This window comes from Notothenia rossii (assembly GCF_949606895.1).
Source record: "Notothenia rossii genome assembly, chromosome: 7".
NCBI lineage: Eukaryota > Metazoa > Chordata > Actinopteri > Perciformes > Nototheniidae > Notothenia > Notothenia rossii.
The window spans coordinates 76,370,888-76,389,986 of record NC_136905.1 but is presented as its reverse complement, the minus strand read 5'-3'; the positions used below and the strand labels follow the sequence as shown (position 1 = coordinate 76,389,986).

At 40.8% G+C, this 19,099-nt stretch overlaps 1 protein-coding gene across 1 annotated transcript in view; it reads left to right on the top strand.

Moving 5' to 3' along the window:
* The window catches only part of brf1a (BRF1 general transcription factor IIIB subunit a), a 117,838-nt gene that overhangs the window by 32,459 nt on the left and 66,280 nt on the right, over nt 1–19,099 (top strand). The window contains exons 10-12 of the mRNA XM_079692686.1: nt 1,071–1,110; nt 1,638–1,730; nt 2,954–3,262. Of these exons, the coding sequence (XP_079548812.1) occupies nt 1,071–1,110; nt 1,638–1,730; nt 2,954–3,262 (442 nt within the window). The remainder of the gene's footprint in view (nt 1–1,070; nt 1,111–1,637; nt 1,731–2,953; nt 3,263–19,099) is intronic.

Sequence of the window (19,099 nt, the reverse complement as noted above, 5' to 3'; positions counted from 1 at the left end):
CTTTAAGGCCATGCTAGATCAACTTTAGAGAAACAAAGTCTCAACATGAGGTCAGCTCTCATTGTGATGGATCAGTAAAGTTTGACGTTTCTGCCAAGTGATCACCATAAAGTGTTGATACGACACTCTCAATCCTCTGAGTCCTAAACATATTATTGAATGCTTTAGAAACTTTGCTTTCTTTGTAACAAGGGCAAGAACAAAATGATTTTCTGCAAGAGTCTCATTATCACTTTAAGCAGTACAGGGAAGATATATGCTATTGTCTCACGCGAACAGCAGCAAATGAAACTCATACCTGGTGTTCAGTAGGGTTGCCAGAAACTGACCATGATCAAAATCGATTATTCGGCAGCCCTGGCGAATAATAATCGATTATTCGACCGACGCCCCCCCCCCCCCACCCCCCCCCGCGGGAGAGAGAAAAAATAAAACTCAGACAAAAGGAATTCCGTTGTTTTCTTTACTGGAACATGTTTAACAGTACAAACACCATAAACGACAAATAAACCAACATCAACATGATGCAGCTCCTTGAACTCTTTTTACCTGCCGCTTCGTTCATCTTTAGTCGCACGTGTGAGGGAGAGTGGGGGCGGGGTCGGTGTGTAGCGCTGCAGCAGCAGTCTGCTCTGCACGCAGGCTTCCTCCAAGTTTACAGTAAAACAAACTGGTGGTGTGACCGATGGCCATTTACAATTATTAATACTATTACTATTATTAGCATTAGTCTATATATTTATATTATATATATATTTGGTTGAAACTAAGCCAGAAAAAAAACAAAAAAACATAAACAATAATAAAAAATATATAAATAAAATCGATTTTTAAAAATAATATTCGATTACGGAGACTGTAACAAATATTCGAATAATCACTGGCATCCCTAGTGTTCTGTACGTTAATGAAGCAAAAGTACTTCTGGAAATTTCCGTCATCCATGCACAGTCCTTGTGTTATGATGCTGTTCTTTTCTGAGATGTTTTACCGGTGATTCCCTCACCCTGAAGTCACTAATAAACATGTTTGTTTTTCTCAATGTCTTTTCTGTGTGTGCCTCCCTGCAGCTGGAGATCGAGCTGAGAAAGAAGATGGATGAAGTGGAAGGTATGAATGCGATATCCTTGTCTGTTTTCCATCACATCAAAGGCAACTAGACTCTCCGACTACTTGCTTTTTATCCTTTTATAAAAATGAATTATGTTCCGGACAGCCAGACTTATTCAATCCTCTGACAAAGACAGGTTTGGTAACACTTTCTCAGTGTGTCTGCCACTTGGCTGACCTCGACTAAATGCGCATCAGTGTTGGATGTGGTAAAAGCGAGAGAAGAAACTGAAACGCTCAAAGAGGAAATAGCTCCCGGTTTTTTATAAGATGTCATTTCAGCACGACGTGTAATTAACCCTACATTATGTAGCATTGCTCACATATTATATCCTTATTATAGGAGATGTAATTTAAAGGGTTGGCACACAAGAGAAGTATCATTTCCTTTCCTTGCGTGTTTCATGCACAATAATTTCAGGGAAATGGGCAGATTTACTGCTTCGGACTTTCTTCTTTTTAGTGTTGCATGTAAAGTTTTGATTCAGGAATAATTCTAGGTTCAACTTTCTTATCGTCTTCAACAGATGAGATCAGTGGCTACCAGGATGAAATAGACGCAGAGCTCGAGTGCGCACGACCCAAACTGAGAGGAGTATACGCTGCCTACGCTAAAGAAGGTACGGAGAAGAAAACGTTTTAAAGTTCATGTTTGGTGAATTGTTTTGTCTCCATTGCCATGAGTGAAACAATGAAACAACAAAAACATGATTCCAATTATAAGGAGGGTAAGCAAAGAATCTAATAATAAAAAGAACAACTAATTTGTTGTACACACACACACACACACACACACACACACACACACACACACACACACACACACACACACACACACACACACACACACACACACACACACACACACACACACACGCACGCCACCCATGAAAAACAACACACACCAGAGTGCTCTCCTCGTCACTCTTTCTTTGTATCTGTTTTTACCTTTGACTCTTTATCTCTGGCCCTCTTTCTGTTTCTTTGTCACACACACACACACACACACACACACACACACACACACACACACACACACACACACACACACACACACACACACACACACACACACACACACACACACACACACACACACACACACCCTTGTTTCCACTCAGTAGGGGGGGTCGCAGGCTGTCAGTGATTTCAGGCATGTTGCTCCTCCAGCTGCTGCAGTGCTTTCAGATCCGCCGGCATCTCGTTTCTTCTCCAGCTGATTATCCAGTTGCTTTTCTGTGACTTGTGGTCTGAAGTCTGTGTGAGGAGGACATTTTAATTGAGGCTGATTAAAGGACACTTTTTAATTAGACACCAGGGCCGCGAGAGGATGGCCAGAATTATGATCCCAATTATTTTGTCTGCATGTGATTTATCTATCAGCATTTGGATTCTCAGAGATTTGGGAAACAAACTTATCTCACTGCTCTTGAGGCATTTTCATCAATATCTTTTTAACAACAGTGGTAATACAACTGTTTTTTATTTAGTTTTTAATTGGGAAACTGAAATGTAGATTTATAATTATACCTAGCTAATTAAACAACATTACAACATACTCTGCTTTTTTAATCCTAAGGGACTAGTGAAGAGAGAACGAGTGTATAATAAGAGACGGCATTGTAAATATGAAATACATTATTGTGATTTTTAGAAAGCATGCAGTTTTGTACAAGGACACATTTCTCATCAAACATATGACCATGTTTCTGAAAATATTGGTTGTTCATATTTCTCACTATACCAACCTTTTTATAAACAAAACAACCCAAATAATTTATTTAGTGAAACCCGTAGCACACATCACACTTTGATTCCATAATGATCTCTGTCCTTCTCCCAGTCGTTGTAAATGAGGAACCCAACTCCACTCCTAAGACCGAAGAGGGTGAGGACCCCGAAGAAGAGGACGTTCTCAAGGCCGTGGCCAAGCACTTTGGCAAAGACATGGAAGAGCTCACACTGGAGGCTCTGCTGAAACTGGAGCAGAGGAAGCCGGGGCAGGAAGAGCAGAACGACCAGGAGCTGGAGGGGGACATCCCGAAGAGAAAAGCCCCGTCGCTAGAGTCCATCCTGGGCCCGATGCCCACCGCCGCCACGCTCGGCCTCCCCGAGTCCATCAGCAGCTGCATCAAAGACGGGAAGGAGGACGGTGAGTGCAGCTTAGCTTTTTTCATCTTGTGTCATCCATCCAGAGGTGGGAGAAGTACTCAGAAAAGTATCAGCATCTTAATATTTTAATATACTTTAAATACAAAAAGTAGTCATTTTGGAATAATGCGTAATATGTTTGATTAAAATATGGAAAGAATAAAATATTATCCAAGCCTGAAAGGGGGGGGGGGGGGCGGTGGTGGAGTATGAAGCCCTCTGTATCACGAATGTCAGTGGGGGGGGGGGGGTTCGGGGGGGGGGTGCTAGTGGAGTATGGAGCCCTCTGTATCGCGGATGTCAGCGAGGGGGGGGGGTGCTAGTGGAGTATAAAGCCCTCTGTCTCGCAAATGTCAGCGGGGGGGGGGGGGGCTAGTAGAGTGCAGAGCTTCGTGACCACAGAGCGTGTGAACGTTGTGATCAGCTGTTTTAGCGCAGTGCTACTGTACAGACCAACGTTAACAGCAGCCCAACACGGAAACCGACTCTCTGTCGTCCGGTGATCTAACCGCCTCCTGGAAAAGCTTCACAAGTACGTCGGTACGCAAATGCGCTTTGTGACACAGGTCACGGTACGCATTTCAGATTTTTGCCGCGTACCTGCGTACCACTTATGTGCACCCCTGATTATATTTCACATCTTAAGTCAAATCTGCGAACAAACTAAAAGTATGAAATAAATGAAGTGGAGTAGAAGTAATGTATTGACCTCTGAATTGTAGTGGTGTATTTGTACAAAGTAGAGTTCAATGTAAAGTACAAGTCTCTCAAAATTGTACTCAAGTAAAGTACTTGAGTAATCTACTTTACCACTCTATCTTTCATCCGAGATACCCCCCCTTTCAGGCAGAACAATCACATTTGGTATCACTTCACTAGAAATTGGATTTACTAGATCAGAGTTTTTCTCCGTTTTGTCACAGCTGGCTGATTTCTGGGGCATAACAATCTCATTTGTTGAGCAGAAAATAGCTCTCGAGTTTCTCTCTGCTCTGTTTTTAGATTAGTTTTTCAGAGACGTCATCTGTTCATGCTTTGTTATACTTTTTCCCTTTTGCATTTTTGATGTGTCATAAATATGATCCAAGCAGAAGGGGAGGAAAGATGGCGGGTTTATTTATTAAATCTCTACTGAACACACAGTACCAAGAGAATCTGGTGTTTGTTTTAGGAAACATATTTTTTTTTGGTTGAGCAAACCTCTTTCTGGAAGCAGCAGAAGCCTCTGAGCATGATCTGATTATGAATGCTGCTGAGATACAGTTCATCCTTGACTGTGTCTGGTACCTACTGTAACACCATAATAGCCCATAATCAAGTTAAAGAATGCTCTCCCAGGTTTAATTGTCGTAATTAACGCTGCTCCAGGATGAAATTAGCTGAGCGGTGTGTGAAATTTGTCATCCCTTATTATGTTTCACCATTTTTTAGAACACCGCAGACGAGCAGGGAATGTGTCGGCAAAGGTAGTCGAGTTTCTTAACCCTTGAGGTGGTTAGCGTGTGGATTGGTGCCAAAATACTGCGAGTTGGGTTTTTTTGTTGGCACAATCGTGTATCTCTGGAGGGTTGTTTGTCAGTGTTTAGTGCAGGAGCAAAGGAAGGCATGGTACACTTGATTTAGACTCAGATCATGAATCATAAGACTATTAGAATTTGAGAAAGTTTGCCAAAGTTTGGAACAAGTACCACTATATTGTCCTTAATAAATAAATGTGCTTTTAATCTGTCGTTTTGGCAAGGCAAGTTTATCTATATAGCACCTTTTCAAGGCAATTCAAAGGGCTTTACAAAAATGAAAGACATTAAGAAACATATCATAAAAGGGCATTTAAAAACAGGTACATGAATTAAAGGTGTAGTGTGAGATACACACATCTGAAATGTTTAGGTCTGACTCGATCCTTTCTAACTTTTTAGCAGAAATAGATTTCTCTGACCTCACTTTCTTTCTACTTTCTTGTTTAACTTATCCTTTAGTTATTTCAAGTGTTTCATGCTAAACGAACCCCCCTTTGGAGAAATCCTGCCCGACTATGAGCTATAGGTATGTTTAAGACTTGAAATACAAATGACATATTCTAACCCTTAACTATGGCTTTAATCTCATAGCAAAGAATAATCAGAGTTACTGCCTTTAACAGCTGGTCAGTGTAGTTACACTGTAACGGGGACTATTTTCAGTGGCGGATTAATCCACATTTGATTCTTTAGTGAGTGTTATTGCTACAGGACCGTGTTTATGCTTTTGAGTAAAAATACACTAGCTTGTGTCTTAATGATACTGGAGGAACAAGCCAACCATTGCAACAGCGTGGCTCATTGATGTGTTTTAATAGTTCTTGGACAACAGTGGGGCTCTGTCGTGGAGCAAGAAGATGTCAGGCTTTGATACCCAAGCTTTAAAGTGCTTTTCAAGAACTATAATTGAGCAAAGACATGAATAATTAAATTCCTGCGTAAAAGCACACTAAACAAACCATCATACGTAGAAAGCAAACAAAGTCAAAAATCATTTCAATGGTGTCCTTAACACCCTCGATGATAGAGTCTAACGTTTTAGCTCTTATATTTTTGGAGAGACTTTTCCAAAACCCTGGTGCAGCCTAATTAGAGAACCCCCTGTCTCCAGAAAGTTTTGGGGGCGAGATCGTGGGATGGCTACCAGCCCTTGATCAGCAGATCTGAGAGGCGCGGCTGTACTGTATGAGGGCAGCAGTTCTGTAGTATCGCTCGGGGCCAGAACATGCAGGGCTTTAAACACAAACAGAAGACCCTTGTAGGGAATTTGATACGGAACAAGATCCAGCACACAGAGGCGTGCAGGAAGAATATGTTTGCATTACAGCATTACCAGTATAAGGGGTTACAATATTTGAGTCTTTTTCTGAATCTTTAAGCAATGACAAGTTCCTGATCTTGGATGTAAACACACAATAGCTTTAGGTAGGATGCTTTCGTTGTTGATTTTCATTGATGTGTTGGGACTTGTAGACGGTAAAATACAAACAAATTGACAGCTTTCTTTTAAAGGGGTCCTATTATGCTTTTTGAGGCTTTCCCTTTCCAGTTTTCCCCCCTTTAAGTCAGTGTGAATGTTGTTCACAAGCAGCCAGGTACCTAAAGGATTCAGACTGAGATTTTCCGCTCTGGTTAGAATGGTAAATCAAAACAAAAAATCAAGCGTAGGAGTGATCACAGCCTCTGTCAATGTGACTTATTAACATTTGCAAAAATATAACAACTACAGGGATCCATCATGCGTTTCCTATAATTACTTAATTATAGGATGTTCGGCGCCCCCCCAGCCCCTGCCTTTATCTGGGTGTGCAGAGGCGGTGATGGATGTGAGGTAATGGTGCTGTGCGGCTACATCAGGGCTCATGAGGAAACCTATGTTTTTATGGTGGTTGGGGGGGGATAAGGGGGAGGTGAAGTGTGTTTTGATGGATGGATGTTGTGAGTGAAGAGGCGGTGAGGTGATCTAATGTTTGGACAACATCCTGAAACTTAAAGGTCACATGATTGAAGCCTCTCTGTGTCCATAAATATTGATCTGGGACTCATTTCAGATTACATCACATGTTACTGTACACACATGGCTATATTCAACCCTAACTAATGGGGTATCTCTCGTGGTTGACAGATCAGAAGAGACTGGGGTCTGGTTTCAGACAGAGGGGGAAAAGAGGTGCTTTTTGAACATTAAAGCATGGAGACATGTCACAGTAGAGACACAACTTACTGTACATGAACCGAAAATGAGCAGAATAGGGTATGAATATTTACTTTACTATACTGCTTTAAGGTTTACCTTCTTATTACCTTGACTTTAAGCCAGAAAAGGAAGACAAGGATTATGATGATAAAACAATTATTTTATTATATCATTTTAAATGTCTCTTTACTGAGTATCAGTGTATATGAAGATATATATTGACTTAAAAATAACCCAAACAATAACGACTTCTAACGAATCTGATCATTTCTAAGAGATGACATCACAAAACGCATCCCTAGCTTGCAAACGTTCATATAAATGGATTTTATGACAATCCGAAATGATTAACAATAAAGATTATTTTGAAAACATGTCCTCTCTACGTGTTCCTTTTTTAGAAAGACCCTGAACCCTTTCAAAATGCTAACGACACTTTCCTTTTTCATAAAGGATGGCCTCTGTTAAAAACCTACCACCGTAAAACATCCATCACTCAGGTCAGAGCACCCATTAACCCGATGAAAATGTCCCCCAATAATGCCCCTGACCTCATCTCATCAGGGGAATACACAACGGGGACGAGAGGTTAAGAGTGAGAGGAGAATGAATCACAACTCTCTGAATCACACGCTCTTAACTTGATTGTAAATGTCTCTTTTTCAAAAATAGTCCTTCTGTTATGGAGTGATGTGAGCCTGAGTCATCCTCTTCAAGTCCGAGCTTCATGAGGGTCATTGTACTGCATGTGGCCATGAATGACAGAATGGGCATTTAAAGATGAGGCATGGCTGTTATTACAGGGTTTAATTGTTGGACAGTGGGACTCGAGGCTGATCTCACCGAGGATATTTGCGATTAGAGGGGACATTTTTTGAATTAACAGTATGCAACTGGCTCACCATAAACAACCCTCTCTGAATGATTACTGGCTAAACAGTGTGAATATCTAGGATTCTATTCCTTTTGTTTCCTGTTGCAGAAAGTGTAAATGACAATTTAACATCATTTCTAGATCTGCAGCGGAGGGAAAATAACTGCTATCAACTATTTCAATAAACGATTAACCATTTTTGAATTTAAAAATGTCAAAGTGCTGTTTTCTGCCCCTCAAATTCAGAGGTTTCCTACTTTTCTCTCGTTTGTTTGTTTGTTTATTTATTTATTTAAAGGACAGTGCACATTAATCCACATTGCTGTAAACGAGCCAGTATTCGCCAGCAGGCTAATTTTCAACTGTTGCCCTTGGCAAGATGTTAAATGACCAAAACAAGACGAGAGAAATAAAAACATAATTACACTGAACAAAAATATAAACGCAACACTTTTATTTTTGCTCCCATTTTTCATGAGATGAACTCAAAGATCTAAAACATTTTCTACATAGCACTTCTCCTTTGTCGAGATAATCCATCCCACCTCACAGGTGTGGCATATCAAGACGCTGATTAGACAGCATGATTATTGCACAGGTGTGCCTTAGGCTGGCCACAATAAAAGGCCACTCTGAAACGTGCAGTTTTGCTTTATTGGGGGGGTCTGGGGGGGTCCGAAAACCAGTCAGTATCTGGTTTGAGGATTAGGGTTAGGGTTAGGGTTAAGGTAATGTTGTGAATCGAGTGGCCTGTGTTCGTCGTCCATAACATACGCCTGCCCATACCATAACCCCACCACCACGGGCCACTCGATTAAATATCATCATACCTTGATACCTTTTATATTAGTACACTGATATTTAACGCATATCTTTTATGTTTTTTACTGACAAGACAATTAAAGACATTACCTTGGCCTTTACCAAAGTTAAATGGAGATTTTTTCGCAACACTTCTGAGATTTGATGGACAAAACACAGATGAATATATAATCAAGTTAGCCGTTGTCATCTCATTTGCTGAGAATAATCGGAACCACTGCAGAGCACCGAGACACTTTATCATCTACTCGCACAATCAGACAGGAATGAATGTGCCTGCATATGGGTCTGCACAAGAGGACGATTTAGAAAAGCTAATTGCAACACTCGGGCCGTGTTGCTTCATTTCACTAATCTCTGCCCCACCCATGAGCCCGCATTAGCCATTTTGAAACGGGCAGCTAATTGTAACAAAGCAGCAGCAGGGGAAAAAAACATGGTTACATCACCCTTAATCTCCGACATGAGAGCTGTTTGTTGAAATGTTTCATAATCAAGGAGCACAAACATAAGTGATTGTCATTTCCTGAAGTTCCTGCATCTTATGGGTATCTGTGAAATCTGTTTTTCCTCCCACTTTGTAGCTCTCGGTGCAGAGATTCAAACTTTTGAGGCACAAACATATTCCAATATACCAGCTGCTATCTTACATTCAAATCTGCCTCCTAGCTGTGGAAGTTTAACCTTATTTATTTACATTTGCAAGCTTGGAAATCTTAATTTCTAGAAGCATGTTTCTGTTTAAATTCATTTGTAACCATAGTTTGCCTTTTGAGATGTTTTCAGTCACCTTTTTTACCTTCACCCTCCCTTTTCATGGATTCAACTATTTAAAGCTGTCCTTTTATGCTTTTTGGGGTTTTCCCTTTCTTCTAGTATGTTATATAGGTTTTCGTGCATGTTAATGGTCCGTAAAGGCTTAAGTCCCTGTGTTCCCTCCCATACACTCCCCCCACCCCCCCCTGACTGAAACGCCTCCATTGGACTGCTTTGTGTACTTTCTGAACATAGTGACATCACTATGAGACACATTGTTCTTGATAGGCTAAGAGCGAGACATCTCTAAGATGTTGTCCATTCACAATCAGAGCAGACTGGGCTCTGGTTTAAGACAGAGGGTGAAAAGAGGTGCTGCAGCACAGGCAGTATGAGAAAAATAAAGAGTTTTTTGAACATTAAAGCGTGGAAACATGTCACAGGAGAGACAATACATACTAATATGAACATTTGGAAAGTCTGGAAACAACCTGTTGTTTTTCTGGTCTGTTTGAAACAGTGAAAAGACAAACCAAATGTCCTTAAATAACTCCATGAGTCACTTTGGTTTAATTCCAGGACTGTTTAGTTGAACAATTGATGTTAATTAGTGTGTGTTTACCATGTGTGCTACTCTGTTTATGTGTCTGCCATTTCATCATGTGTGTTTAGAAATGAGCACATGTGTCTGATTACACTAGATTGATTGTGTGTGTGTCTCTGCAGTGAGTGTTTTCCTGCCTCTGTGTTTCTGTTTGGAGATGCAGACGGAGGCTCAGGCTGCTCCTGGTCTGCTTCAGTTATTTCGGCTAATTGTGGTGGGTGAGGGAAGGGCACGAGGGGGGTTATCATGGCCCCCCTCCGAGCTCAATCTTTGAAGTATTAAGTGGACAGGGTACCTTGTCATCAGCGCAGAGTCTTTCATCTGCACGCTTCAGAGAGTGTGTGTGTGTTCGTGTGTGTGTGTGTTTGTGTGTAGTTTTTGCGGACATTGTTAGTAGAGGGCAGGGCACTGGAGGAAGAGAGAGGGTGTAATTTTGGACCAAGAAAGGAAACAAAGTATAAAGAAAACATAATAGTTAGGAAAAAGTCAGTGGTAGTTTTGATGATGATGGAATTACAGACGACCCCATGAGAGCTGTTTGATTATGATTGAGTATTTAGTAGCATAGATAAGTCAATCATTTTCACTGATTTTCAACAAACAAATAAGCAGATTTGTTTAAGGTAGTCGAGATTTTGTCCCAATCACCTAACCAGAGATTCAAAGAGATTTAAGAGTTAAATAAAAAAACAAGGAACTTTGATAATTTAGTCATGATTGTTTTTGATAAAATGTGTTTTTTAACTCATTGTTTGGTCTATAAAGTCAGAAAGTATAGAAAAATTGAAATCCCCAGTACAATCTGATGTCTTTACATCTCTTATTTTGCCTGTCCGAAACCCCAAATAATCAGTTTAATGTGATATAAATCATAATAAAACAGGACCTAGGGCTGCTCGATTATGGCAAAAATTATAATCTCGATTATTTAGGTCAATAATTGTAATTGCGATTATTCATTTACTTTGAAAACATCCATTTATTGGATAATTTTTTTTTGAACAGTATGTTTTTAACAGTTGATTACCCTGAACTTTAAGCATAATTCCACTGAAAATCGTTGCAAGCCGTAATCGCGATTTAAAATAAGATTTAAAATACGATTAATTAACAGGACCTCTATATGTGAGAGGCTGGACCTCTCTATATGTGAGAGGCTGGACCTCTATATGTGAGAGGCTGGACCTCTCTATATGTGAGAGGCTGGACCTCTCTATATGTGAGAGGCTGGACCTCTCTATATGTGAGAGGCTGGACCTCTATATGTGAGAGGCTGGACCTCTCTGTATGTGAGAGGCTGGACCTCTCTATATGTGAGAGGCTGGACCTCTCTATATGTGAGAGGCTGGACCTCTATATGTGAGAGGCTGGACCTCTATATGTGAGAGGCTGGACCTCTATATGTGAGAGGCTGGACCTCTATATGTGAGAGGCTGGACCTCTCTGTATGTGAGAGGCTGGACCTCTCTATATGTGAGAGGCTGGACCTCTCTATATGTGAGAGGCTGGACCTCTCTATATGTGAGAGGCTGGACCTCTATATGTGAGAGGCTGGACCTCTCTATATGTGAGAGGCTGAAATCAGAATTTTATGCCATTTTTGCATGAAAAACAATTTTGTTTTATGATTAATCAATTATATAAGCATTTAGTGATTATTTTTCTGTCCATCAACTCAGCGTTGTAACTCTGATGTTAACATTAAAAAAATTACATTGGTATCTTTGATCTTCTTCTTGTGACATTTAAAGGAATGACGTTTATTTGCGTCACTAAAAATATTCTTTTAATAAAAGAGAAACACAGACTGAGCCTGTACAATCAAACTGTACTCGCTTCAAATGTCATCTGAATTCACAGGAGAAAGTAAACATCCATAAAAATTATCCTCAATTTTTACCCACTCAGCAAGAGTTATAAATAATATTAGCACTTGGCTGACTGCTTAAGCTGTCAGCCTTCGTTTCTTAATTATCAATTAATGAATTAATAATGTTGTTTCTAATCAGTAAAAGTAATTAACGATGTTAGCAGTGAGTCCCAGCGGACGATTAAATAGATGAACTTTAAGAGAGATTATGAGCTGTTGTCATCAAACAGCTGTTCCTCCGCAGTTAAACTCTTTCTCTCCGTCACCCCGTTTCCCTCCTCCAGTTCCCTCATCGATGGCCTGTCTGTGAGTAATGGCATTTTCATTAACTTGTGCCATGAGAGGAGGGCGCAGAGCTGGCAAAAAAGACGTGACTCCAACACCTCCAGATGACTTTGTCACATCGGACTAAAGCCCGGGTCTTGGGGGCCATTAGAGTCGGCATTGATTGAGGTCCACAGTGTTCAGCGCAGCACTTAGTTCAATCAATGGCGTTCGCCCTGACCTTAACTACCTCAGTGAGCACGGCTCCCCAGCTCTTGTCAAACCACTCTGCCAGCTTTTTTTATTGCCCCAAAACGTCTGGGGTAAAGTGCCGATTGAAGTGTGTGGGTCTTTAGATTCCAGCCAGGCCTTTTTTTTTTTGTTGCACTTTGAAGAATCATTTTTAAAGATCTAACTTGATCTCACACCCCATTTGTGTAGCTATTTTATAGTTTTGTTTAAGGAAACAGTCACAGGATTTTGTTGACTTAAAAACCTTTACATACCATCCATCCTCCTCGCTTACGGCAATTACCCGGCAGTGAATCGTAGCTCTCAGCATTTCAGGGCGTGGTACAAAGCTTTCTGACGGATCTGCGTCCTGACAGCAGCTCTGCTGAGTCAATTATAGTCTTTTAAATGAGCAGCATCTGTCTCGTCTCTCCGTCCACACAGGAGTCGTTCAGGGATGAAAGAAAATGCAAAGTCTCATCCTGTGCTTCAGTGGCAGCACACTTTACCTCCTCAGCAGTCACATCTGTAGAAAAAACACTTCCTTTGTGTCTTCTTTTTTGGCATGCTCATGAGGAGAGATGCAACCTGGGAAACCATGAGGTCACTGCTTTGATACTAACAGCGTCTCAAACTCTGACTGTGTTTTCTTGATACAAATGCATCAATCTGCTTTGTTCCATCTCTTTTACTTAAGCTATGAGATTGATTTCAATGAGTTCCTAAAATAAAGGAACTAACACTTGAGAAAAAATGAATTATCTCGCCAAATGTTATGATTTTTTTATTTCTTGTTCTGGTTGAAAGTAAGTGTTAAAGTCTGTAACAAAATGACGTGTGAAGGACAGCCATAGTGAGCTGTGAGAAAGTGAAGCAGTGAGGTGTTGAGTTACTACACATCCATTTTTCATACTTTAGTTCAAGATTAAATAATCCGTGACCCCCTTAAACCAAGTAAGAGCTTTCACTGTATGTCACCAAATTGTAGTTTTTATTGCTTTGTCGATATGCAATGACATTCATTTTGGCCAATAGATAGTCTAACATCTGCTAAGCCACAACATGTCCTTTTTGCACCTTCAGTTTTGTACCGATTGATCCATCTATATATATATATATTTGTTTTAGGTTAACATGTTCATCTGTGAGATATAGAGGTGCTAGTTTTGGGATTTTGTTGCTGTTGGAGACAGCCAGGCTAGCTGTTTCCTCCTGTTTCTAGTCTTTATGCTAAGCTAACGGGCTGCTGGCTGTAGCTTCGAACATCTTAATCTTTTTATTTCCCCCCAAAATGTCTACCTTTTTTCTTTAACATGAGTTAAGAGGTGAGTTGGGATGTTAAAGGGTTAGTGGTTGTTCTCATTAAGATAGTACAAAGTTTGTGTGTGTTGTGGGGGAGGGGTGTTCAAAGACATGAATCTCAGCAACTGTCAGATAAATAATTGATCGAGTGGTATTGTAAATCAACAACAGTTTCAAACCTGTGGCCTATATTCTGTAAATAATTAAGTGTATTGCCCCTTTAATTAATAATGACTTATTAAATATTTATGCAGCAAATGCATTGACAAATTTATTAATTTCCTCTCTGGTGCTGGGACAGCTGGGCAGGCCTGAGAGTGTGTGTGTGTGTGTGTGTGTGTGTGTGTGTGTGTGTGTGTGTGTGTGTGTGTGTGTGTGTGTGTGTGTGTGTGTGTGTGTGTGTGTGTGTGTGTGTGTGTGTGTGTGTGTGTGTGTGTGTGTGTGTGTGTGTGTGTGTGTGTGTGTGTGTGTGTGTGTGTGTGTGTGTGTGTGTGTGTGTGTGTGTGTGTGTGTGTGTGTGTGTGTGTGTGTGTGTGTGTGTGTGTGTGTGTGTGTGTGTGTGTGTGTGTGTGTGCATGACCCGGGGCGGTACAGTAGAGCTTGATGGACATATGGCCGGATGGACACTTCCTCCCAGAGGAGGGGAGTGTCAGTATGGCAGACAGACACATAGATTGACAGCCAGATAAAATTACTATTATAAGTAGGCTACGATATGTGCACATTGTACATGCTTATAGAGAGGGAGAACCTGAACAAACTATGAAGCAGCAGAAAACACCAGAAGAAGAACAAAAGTCTGATGATTATGTCAAGCTCAGGCAGCCCTCTGTGGACGTCCAATCATACGCTCTCAGTTAGTCAGTACAAGCTAAGCTGCCTCCTCAGAAGCAGTGTGGTGTGGAATATGAAATCAGTGTGTGTGTGTGAGTGTGAGAGCAGCAGTTGGCAGTCGGTCTCTCTGCTGCAGCAGCCCGTCACTGTGATTGGAGATGATGTGCGTCGTCTGGCCCGTGGAGGCAGAGCGAAGCTGTCTGCGACCGCCAGCCTGACGGGAGATGACAGCGAGCGTTTAGCAGGCAGGCAGAGGCAGGAAACACTCGCCCCTGGCTGTTACGTCACAGCACATTTCACTGTCTCACAACCGCCTCTCTCCCCTCTCCCCTCTTACGCAGCAGACTGGGGATTTTACCAGGGGTCCCACTCAGGTCAGGGATTGACGGCAAATGTACAGGAAAGGATTTTTGTGGTAAAAGGAATTTGTTAATCCATGTCTGAATATCAGAACAGCTAAAGCTGAATATCCTCCTACAGGAATATAATGCTTGGTTTATTATTTTTGAGTTAAAGTCAGTAAGAAAAACTACCATTAATGTCATTTTTCTAGTGAAATCCATCAGTCTGGAGGCGTGTGGTGCAGTGGGTTAGTACGTTGGTGTTCGGATCAGGAGTTCACAGGTTCAAACCCCACTGAAGTGACTGCTGACGCATGTCGTTGTGTCCCTGGGCAACACACTTCACCCCAAATTGCTTCTGTGTGGATTGCCCACAGTATTGAGTATGTCAGTCGCTTTGGATAAAAGCGTCTAAAAAGTGACATGTAATGTAAAGTCTGAAATCGGCTAGGTCTATGCCTTACTGATATTTCTATAACACGGAAAAAGGTATTCGGCAGGAGGTTGAAACAAACTTAAAGAGGTCATATTCTGCAGATTTTCAGGTTCATATTGTGTTTTCTGCCTGTCCTGTGACATGTCTCCATGCTTCACTGTTCAAAAATATATTTATTTTTCTCATGCTGCCTGTGCTGCAGCAGCTCTTTTCACCCTCTGTCTAAAACCAGAGCCCAGTCTGCACTGATTGGTTAGCTGGCCGGCTTTGCTGTGATTGGTCAATCGCTTAGAGATGTCCCGCCCCTTTGTGTCACGTACAATGTGTTGGAGAGCTAGCTAATAGAAGCATGAGTGTTACATATTGATGTCATTTGTATTACTTATTTTTTCATGTTATTATGAAACGTGTCAACCTACCTGGTAATAAACCTGTTTCTGATTCAGAAGTCCAAGTCCAATGGAAGACGAATTGAGAATGAAGTACTATGAACTAAAATGAGTAACGATTAGATTCTAAGCCATAGTGTTCAGATGATAAATATCTCTTGTTTAATGTTAATATGAGACATGGGGAAGTTTTATTTAGAGAAAACTAAGCCAGGGAGGATGAGTTCATTTAGCAGGCTGCAGGAAGGATGCTCACAAGAGTTTTACACATGGAGACTCTGAGTCTGAGACCTGGAATCTCCATATCAAGATTTGAAATTCATATAATTTACAGCGAGTGTTAAAAGCAACAGACTTGTGCACAGTTGCATCAATTCAAATCACATTTAAGTCTTTAGACAAAGTGGACTCTGGCTCGGAGCTGAAATAAGAGCGCAGCGGCGTCTCTGCTTTCGAGCTACATCAAAGTTAATGTGATGAGACAAAGTGTTTTTGCTTCCTCTTTAGGAGGCAATGGCAGGGAGACTGAGGCACACTCGGTTTGATGTCGCACACACTGCTTCTTCAGGGTGTCAACAAAACCATTGTTTCAAATAGGCAACAATTGGTAGAATTAGTTTTTGACCTTGGGAATAGCCGCTCTCCACATTTAGTAGCGTTTCAACTTCACGATTTCTCAGCATTTCAAGGGCTTCTTGTTCATCTTGGCTGAAATTGGGTGATACGATTGAAAGCTCCTGACCCTCGAATAAATCTTGTTGTGAGATTGTTTTTCCAGCTGTTAAAGTTTGAAACCTTTGAAAGATTTAAAGCATCAACAATAAGTCACTTAGAACAAATCCATCTTGCATGCACCCACGTCCCTCCATCGAACTGACAGACAGAAATCCAATAATGAAGAGGCGTAGAGCCTGATTCCTACACCCACAGTTGCTTAGGATATATACCAGAATGCCTTGCAGATACAAGACATGTTCTGCTTTGAGGCAGACATGTGACTCCTGCTGATTCTTTACTGAAAAACAAATATAGAAAATCAATATTGAAAGCAGAAACACATGTAGAAGCTGGAAGAAAAGTGGGTCTGCCAGACTAAGCACACAATCATTGGTGGAGCTCTTTGAACATCAGACCGATGATGCGGAACAGCAGAAGAAGATCTGGGGGCGGATTTACATCCATAAGACAGTTTGTAAATATTTTCATGCAGATGAGCGAGTGGTTTTGGTGCGTGTGAGACACAAAGCGCTGATTCATCGCAGCAAAAGAAACATTTGGCAAAAAATGCCTGTGGCGGTTGTCTGGCATTTTCCAATGATTGATTCCCCAGCAAAACAAAGCACACATTAAATAGCTTTTATTTTCATGACGGCATTCACAAATTCTTCCTCTGGACTGCTGACAGACTAGAGTGTCCTCCTTATACATCAAACAGTCATGCAGTCCCTCTTGTGATGGGAAACTAAATATTGTTTTGGAAGTAAGCCGAATATTGACGCAGGGCAAATTGACCTCTCATTTATCAAAGACACTTAAAGGAAACTTTATCACACACTGTAATAAAGATCTGTCATCGATAATACAAACATTTGACTAAGAGGACGCACGGCTCTGGCGAAAGAGTGTGACAGAGACAACTGAAAAACAATATGGCTGCTCATAACAATGAAAACAAAAGTGATGTACTGTAATGTTGAGTAGCCCGGTCTTAAGTCTAGTTTGTGTGCTTCTGTTTGGGACAGTTTCCATTTTACTTGGAAGTCTGTGTGCACGTGCAACATTTATTTATTTATTTTTATTATTTATGCAGGTGAATCCCATTGAGATCATTGATCTCTTTTTCAACGGTGACCTGCTGCAAGTAGGTTCCACATGAATACATATAAACATAACAGAAAAACAAAAAGGACCTCATACAGCATATTTACAGCGACTACAGTTTACATAGCTAGTAACATTTACAGGTTCCAACAGTTTCCGATTGGACAGCATCTTTCCTTGCTTTAAAAACATTTAGTGGAACCAAATTGCTCAGCTTCCATTCCTTTTGCATACTGTTCCAAGTTAGCGGAGCTGCACATCTAAAAGCTATCTTCCCTAAGACCGTCCTAGCAGTTGGCACATTTAATAAAAGAACAGCATTCGATCTCAGGCAGTAGCCACTTACAATTCGCCGTGAGATCAGGGAGCAGATGTAGGATGGAAGTTTCCCTAACATGGCTTTGTATATAAAAACGTACCAGTGACTGAGCCTCCGTGCAGTTAGTGAAAGCAAACCTGTCCTTGCATACAGGGTACAGTGATGGGTTCATTAATCATTGACCAAAAGGTGTGTTCAGAGACTGATCCCTATTAAAGAAAACTTCTGTCCCTTTGTTATTCATGGGAATCTGACCCCCTTACACTGCATGCCAGGCCGTCAACTCATCAACAATAGAAAATGTACTGTGTACAACCATCTTACTTCTAGATCACTCTCCTCTTTAACAGTCTGCGTATGAATTATATTCAAAACGGATGGAAAAGTTGGTGTAGTGATAAAGGTAGATGGAATCTGATTGTGCTGCTATGTTATCCAATAACTTTTTTCCTCCACAAAGACCAAAAAGTAAATGAAAAACTAGATGTGTGTCCAGGTGACCCTGTGGCCGGTGACATTTGTTGCATGTGCTTCAAATTAATTGATTCAAAAATCCTAAATGCCATCTTACATAAAACGATAATGAAATGTCATGATGTACCACAGTCATGGATGCTCGTTTAATAATCTAACATTGTCCCATCCTCCTGACTACGTTCACATAGTATAAGCTCATGAAAACAACACATCCAGTTTGCATTTTAAATAACCAAGTCTTTAGATTTTCACTTGAAACTTTTCTCATTTAGATGGAAACACAAAAGTTAACTCGTCTCAAAAGGTTAGCACCTCTGCCCTGAGGTTGTGTTTACTGTTCTCTGTCTTAAAGAAGATATTTATTTTTCAGAAAAGATGGTGTACATTTATTTTTGCAGCTCTTTATCATGTGCAGTAGTTGTTTTATTCTTTACTCAAACGGAAGGAAATAATGTATTTGTCTGGGACGATTTTCATTGGCGGATTAATCCAAATGTGGTTCTCTTGTGAGTATTCGGGGCAGTAGGACAGTGCATGAGGATTGTGTGTTTATGGTAATGAAGCAACAGGTCATTCAGTGCAACTGTGTGCTTCATTCAAGTGTTTTTAATTGTTGTGCAACAGAAGAGGATTTGATACACAGACAACACTTGTTACTGGATACAGTCATTATTTGTTTTGGGCTTTTCTTATGATTTCCCGACAAGATAAATACTGTAAATCAAGGAATAATAACATGCACCCCAGTTTGCCTCCAGGACTCTTATCGTCCAGCAGCTCC